General features: G+C 52.7%; 1 protein-coding gene across 1 annotated transcript in view; it reads left to right on the top strand.

Moving 5' to 3' along the window:
- Positions 1 to 6,000, top strand: part of LOC8038993 (fatty-acid amide hydrolase 2-A) — a 99,244-nt gene extending 93,244 nt beyond the window's left edge. Inside the window, exons 4-8 of the mRNA XM_029972623.4 lie at positions 960 to 1,079; positions 1,146 to 1,303; positions 2,807 to 2,905; positions 3,979 to 4,122; positions 4,580 to 6,000. Of these exons, the coding sequence (XP_029828483.2) occupies positions 960 to 1,079; positions 1,146 to 1,303; positions 2,807 to 2,905; positions 3,979 to 4,122; positions 4,580 to 5,041 (983 nt within the window). The 3' untranslated portion in view covers positions 5,042 to 6,000. The remainder of the gene's footprint in view (positions 1 to 959; positions 1,080 to 1,145; positions 1,304 to 2,806; positions 2,906 to 3,978; positions 4,123 to 4,579) is intronic.

Below are 6,000 nucleotides of genomic sequence, written 5' to 3' on the forward strand. Positions count from 1 at the left end.
TGCACGCGCGCGCTGGAGGCTCGCGAGACGCGGGAAGCTCCGGCTAGAGGCGGAGCCACTGAAACTCCTCTCTCTCGTTCTATCCCTGCCGTGACTATTAGCGCCGAGCACAGCCGTGTAGAGTTTGGTCAATGATAGGAGCGCGGGCAGAGCCAGGGCGTGCACCAGACGCAGAGAGAGGGCTTGGCATGCTCTCTTGGCCAACCAGAAGCCGAAAAGAATCCCCTAGCGGTGGTAGCGAGAAACAGTTTTAATAAGAGCGTAAGGGTTAAATGTAGTAACTCTTTATGGTTGAAATTATGGTGCACGTGATGTTTCGATTATGATCGTGCAAAAAGATGTGAGAAACGAATGTTCTCCTCGAACTCTGTTTCGCTCGGACAGTGTGTGACCGCTCGGACGGTAGATTACCGGCCTTCGGCACCTTGCGGACGGATTATGTCGATCGGTAGTCGCGCTGTTCCCCCCTGATTATGGATGACCGTGATTGAAAGATCACGTGCACCGTATTTTCAGTCACCGAGAGTTACTCCGACGCACTTATTAAGTTTGTTTCTCGCGACCATCGCCACGGTATTATTTCCGGCTTCTGGTTGGCCACCTTTGAATTTGTAAAGACGCCCTGGAACGCACCCGGACCGCTTTTTGGCCAATGGCGCCTCCTCATTTGCCTCCTACACCTCCCAATGAAAGACCAAACTCTCTCTATATACGGCCCTGGCGCCGAGGTGTTTCGTTGGCGCCCTCTTATAATTTATTTTTGTGACGTCACGACCAGGATTTTCCTGGTCGTGTTCTTATTTCCGTTGATGTAAGCAAAATTAATCCAAATAAAGACGTCATGTTTCATAAAGGCATCGGGCCCATCGCGAACGACGATCAGAGCGACGCGTTTGATCGGGCGCGTCGCCAATAGTGGTACGTCGTCACAGCGCGGTACTGGGTTCTTTCCCGCGCAGGTGGAGAAGGCAGCCTGATAGCGAGTGCCGGGTCGGTGATCGGCATCGGCACGGACATCGGCGGCAGCATCCGCATACCAGCCTTCTTCAACGGCATCTTCGGTCACAAGCCGACCACCGGTGGGTGGTGCCGAGGCACGCCGGGAGGCGCGGTGGTCCAGAGCCCTTCTTTTGCACTTGTTGCAGGGCTGGTGTCGAACAAGGGCCAGTACCCTCCGGCCAGGGACGACTCCCTGGACGCCTGCCTGGTTGCGGGCCCCATGTGCCGCTATGCCGAGGACCTGCCTGCCATGCTGGCCATTATGGCCGGGGACAACCGCTCCCTCGTCAAGCTGGACGCAAAGGCACCGTCTCCCTTTTTACTCCAGGGTGTCACGAACACGGGGGCTCGCTCTAAAATTGGCCGGTGACTGTGGCGCCTGCACGTAGCGATCTGAAATTTTCGCCCGAGATGTTTTTTAGTGGCGGATTTTACCGTCTGGAATTTCAAGACTAAGCTTCTATTCTGCGAAAAAATGAGACTAACATGCTTGCCGATGCCAACGGTAGACGACGACGCAGACACCGAGGTAGTGACGGTTGCGCTTGTGACGCCATCTCCCGATAGGTGCAGCGAGTAGACGGCGGTGTCGTTTGCTTTCATCTGGGCGCATAGTCTGTTCACTGCGTCTATTAGGATTCTGCGCCGCAAGTCACCACAACTATCGCTAACTCAGTCGCCTGCGAACATGTCCGTCGATGATCGTGACAAGAGTGTCGGTCTAATTTTTCGCGGGGAAGAGGGCAACGCCTAGAAATTTCGCAAGTTAAAATTCATCATGTGAATCCTCGATGAAAATCTGAGATCGCTACGTGCAGGCACCGATTTTGCAGAATATTTTAGAGCCAACCGGAGTACTCCTAACACCCTATATTTACAAAAGCCGGCAATTTCACGTCTCAAGTGAGATTGATGGTCGTTTGCCAGGTAGGCTTACATGCTCATTTGTGGAAGGAGACATGGACAAATGGCAAAGGTGCTTACGAAGCTGTGTCTTTCAACGCATTGCAGATGATCGGGAGTCATATTTGTCTACCACGAAATCCTCAGATGCATCAAACAAAAAATCAAAGCCAATTCTTTTTTTTTTTTGGCAAAATCAAGGAATGATTTTTTGAACCATGGTTAAAAGCACTAAAAAGACGAACACAAGAGAAGCCAGACACGGGCGCTGCTCACAACTGTCTTTTTTAGCAATTTTAACCATGGTTCAAAACGTTCATCACCAACTAGCCTAAGACCCAGTACTTTTACGCTTCAAGAAATGGCGTTTCATGGAGCCTCTCGTGACCTGACTTCTGAACCTATTTTCTCAAGAAAAAATGTTTCAAGTATTGCTTTAAGGAACTTTTACCAGCAAAGTGCCAAGCAAAAAGCGCATCAGATACCGTTTCATATACTAAGTTACAAGTTTAATCAAGTAGGATCAAGTACTTTTACGCTTCAAGAAATGGCGTTTCATGGAGCCTCTCGTGACCTGACTTCTGAACCTATTTTCTCAAGAAAAAATGTTTCAAGTATTTCTTTAAGGAACTTTTACCAGCAAAGTGCCAAGCAAAAAGCGCATCAGATACCGTTTCATATACTAAGTTACAAGTTTAATCAAGTAGGATGACAAAACCAGGTTCTCTGAATGGCTGAGAGGAATGGTGAACACAGCAGAGAGTGCCCCGTGTTCTCTTTTTGGCAAGGTTTGGCGTTGTGCTCCCGTCAACTTTTGAAACAGCTGGTTTTCATTCGTGGCCTTGCCTGTTTTTACTTCTTGTCATGGTGAAAGAAGTCACTGAACGGTGACACTCGTGCGTAGGTGGACTGGTCCCAAATCACCTTTTACTACATGGTGGATGACGGTGGCAGGTCCCTGTGTACTCCGGTTCACCCTGAGATGAAGGAAGCAGTTCGAAAGGTACGCTTTTGCACGGTGACCATTGGCGATCTGTGAGAGCGGCGTGCACATTCCGCGAACGCTTGTGCTCCTTTACACATCTAGGGAACAACTCGCGATAACATGTTTTGGGCATCCTCCTCGAAAGTGTCATACCTGTGACGTCATGAAAGAATTAAGTTTCGACAGATGAACCTACCACAAGGTCCCGAAAGAACGTCTATTCAGGGTGAAGGCATAAAAGAGGAAAAATATGGGGTGGGCGATCTTTAGATGTGCTACAGGGGTGTAGTTCCGTGCGCTTATTAAACGGGTCTGCATGTGCTATTTATTGGAGCATCTCCAAAGATGGATCGCACCGTTCACGGTTTATGTTAAGGATGGTAGCCCCGTACGCTACCGATACGCTTGCAATCTCGAAATTTTCATTCTGACGGGACAGTTTTTTGTCTTGTAGCTCGTGCAAATGCTCTGATTGGCCGCTCCGTTTTGAGCATATCGGGTGTCAACTTTGCTGTAGGAGCAGCCTGAAGTAACCTCCGCGCCTAGATATGTATGTCTTCTGTCACCACTGGTAACCTGGGCCCGCGGACGTCTCCCACGTGGCAATCTGCGCATAAAAGCGCACCAGTGCAACGTCCGTCCCAGTCGAAATCTTCCCGTAGCTGCTCGGTACAGGCTCGTTTGTCCAGCATTTTCTGGTCTATTCCCGCATCGCGTAGCTCTTTAACGAGCTACACGGTTTCAATATGTTTTCTAAACGCGCAAAAAAACTGGGATAACGAGGAACACACGAAACAGAAAAAGCGTTGTTTGTGTGTGTTTTCTGTTATCTCTTTTTTTCGCGCATTCTTTTAAAGCCCAGCTTTTAACGTTTTTGCGATCGAAATGGTTCTGTCAGATATAGCATTTTTGGATAATGTGAAATGTGGAATAGTTGTTATTCTTGAACGCGAATCGAGGCGAATATCCACGAGAGCAAAAAAAGTATAAAGCGAGCACCTTTAATATAAACTATGTCTTTATTACTTAGCCCTTATACGAAGCATAGTTTCAATGGAGGACTTCTCGCGTGCTGCTGAACCTGGGTACAGGTGGTGTCGCACTTCGCGTCCGCGCACGGCTCGGCCAAGGTGGAGCTGCACCTGGAGGAGCTGCGCTACTCGGTGCAGATCTTCAACGCCCGGCTGGCCGCAGCCACGGTGCCGTCCTTCGCGGCAGAGCTGGCCCTGCTCAAGGTGCGATGCGGGCTCTTTCGTTTATTCGTTTATGCATTCGTAATAATATGGCAGCAGCTAGGCAACCTTCTCGCCAGTGTCTCGCTCTCTCAGCACCTCGTAGATAACGAGGCTTTAGTGCTGGGTTGCCTACGTCCCCTATGAGGTGCCAGCTCGGGGTTGGACATGAGTGCTTCGTCAGGATTGGGCTGCGACTCGTGTTCAGTGTGTGAAAACACACGAGGTGAAAGCTCACGCAGCACTCTCAATCTGAGCCTGGCCTCCGAGATATGACGTAGGAAACCGAGCATTTGGGCTTCGTTATTTAGGAGATGTTGGCTATCGTCAGTGACACGAGCTAGGTTCTGTGGGGCCAATGAGGGGCAGGGAGGAGGTACTCATAATCCGTCGCAAATTCACGCGCCACGTTTTGATGCTTTCTCCGATATATATGGAGAGCCGACGTGAATGCGTGCAGGGCGAGGTGAGCGTGTGGTGGGAGCTGGTCCGCTGGCTGTTCCGGCGGTCGCCACACACCCTGCCGGCGCTGGCCCTGTGCCTGTTGGAGCGGCTATCGCCCAAGAAGAGCCACCCGTCGGTGCAGCGGCAGCTGGCCCGGGGCGGCCGGCTGCGGGACCAGCTGGACCAGCTGCTGGGCTCCGGACAGGCGCTCTTCGTGTACCCGTCGCACCCGGAGCCGGCCCCGTTCCACCACCAGACGTTGTTCAAGCCCTTCAACTACGCCTACACGGCCATCTTCAACTTCATCGGCCTGCCGGTGACCCAGTGCCCCATGGGGCTCGGCTCGGCCGGCACCCCGCTGGGCGTCCAGCTGGTGGCGGGACGCATGCAGGACCACCTGGGCCTGGCCGCCGCCAGGGAGCTGGAGCGGGCCTTCGGCGGCTGGACCAGCCCCTGCCCCGTGGCGACGAGCAGCTGAGCGCCCGGCCCGCGTGGAACGTCGTCGCCCCGAACGCGCGGGCCGCTGTCCACGGCCTCCTTTCAAAAAACCAGCTAGAATCATCGAAGCCCGTGACCTTTACTTCCACGTGATGATGTCGTCGCACTCGGACGGCGCCAACTCGGCGATCGGCCCCGGCACCGGGCGCCCTGTCCACTGCGTGGCTGTCCCTGTACCCTTGTCCATCGTGTGTCTGCGTTCGATCTCACTGCAACGACGTCAGACTGCTAGTGCTCGCGCTTCGATTACTCTAAGTGGTTTCTTTCCGCGGCAGCGCCAAGATGCGCGCTGCTGCTAGAAAGCGAAGGAAGTGGAGACGCGCGAGCACGTTCGACACCCGGAGAGCGAGGCCGCGGGCTTTCTGGGCCCAGCGCGGCGTGCGCGTCGCAGACACCAGTGCCGTATTCGGCCGGTTTGCAATTGGCGAGGACCCGACCGAACGCCGCCACATCGTGTCCGCACTGCATCCCGCGCTAACCTCTGGAAGGGGAAGTCCAGCACCGCGGCCTCGTCGTCTAGCAGGTGTGGCGGGAGCGCATCCTTGTGCGCGCAGCGTGCACACGCTCGACGTGTTTGAGCGTGTTGAAGGAGGTCGGGCAGGTCCTCTCTTACCTACGTGGTGTTAGCCTACAGCTGGGCAGTTACTCGTTGCGATATAAAGGGGAGGGGGGGGGGGGAGAGTAAGCGAAGCTTCAAATTCTAGCTTAGCCTCCCGCGTATACCTTTCCACCGCTTATCACACAAGTGAAAAATTCTGAGAAACTGATCTGTGGACGCACCCGTGCCATCTGATATTTATAGATTCGTACTTTTTCGGGTTTTATATTAAAAGAAAAAAAAAGGCGAGTAAAAATTGGGTGCTTTGTTCCAGGCTGGTAATGGAAGAGAAATCGGGGTTTTTAAGAAGATAAAACGGGATTTTCGTATTATATATATAT

The sequence above is a fragment of the Ixodes scapularis genome, unplaced genomic scaffold (genome assembly GCF_016920785.2).
Source record: "Ixodes scapularis isolate PalLabHiFi unplaced genomic scaffold, ASM1692078v2 PGA_scaffold2__306_contigs__length_199485367, whole genome shotgun sequence".
NCBI classification, from domain to species: Eukaryota; Metazoa; Arthropoda; class Arachnida; order Ixodida; family Ixodidae; genus Ixodes; species Ixodes scapularis.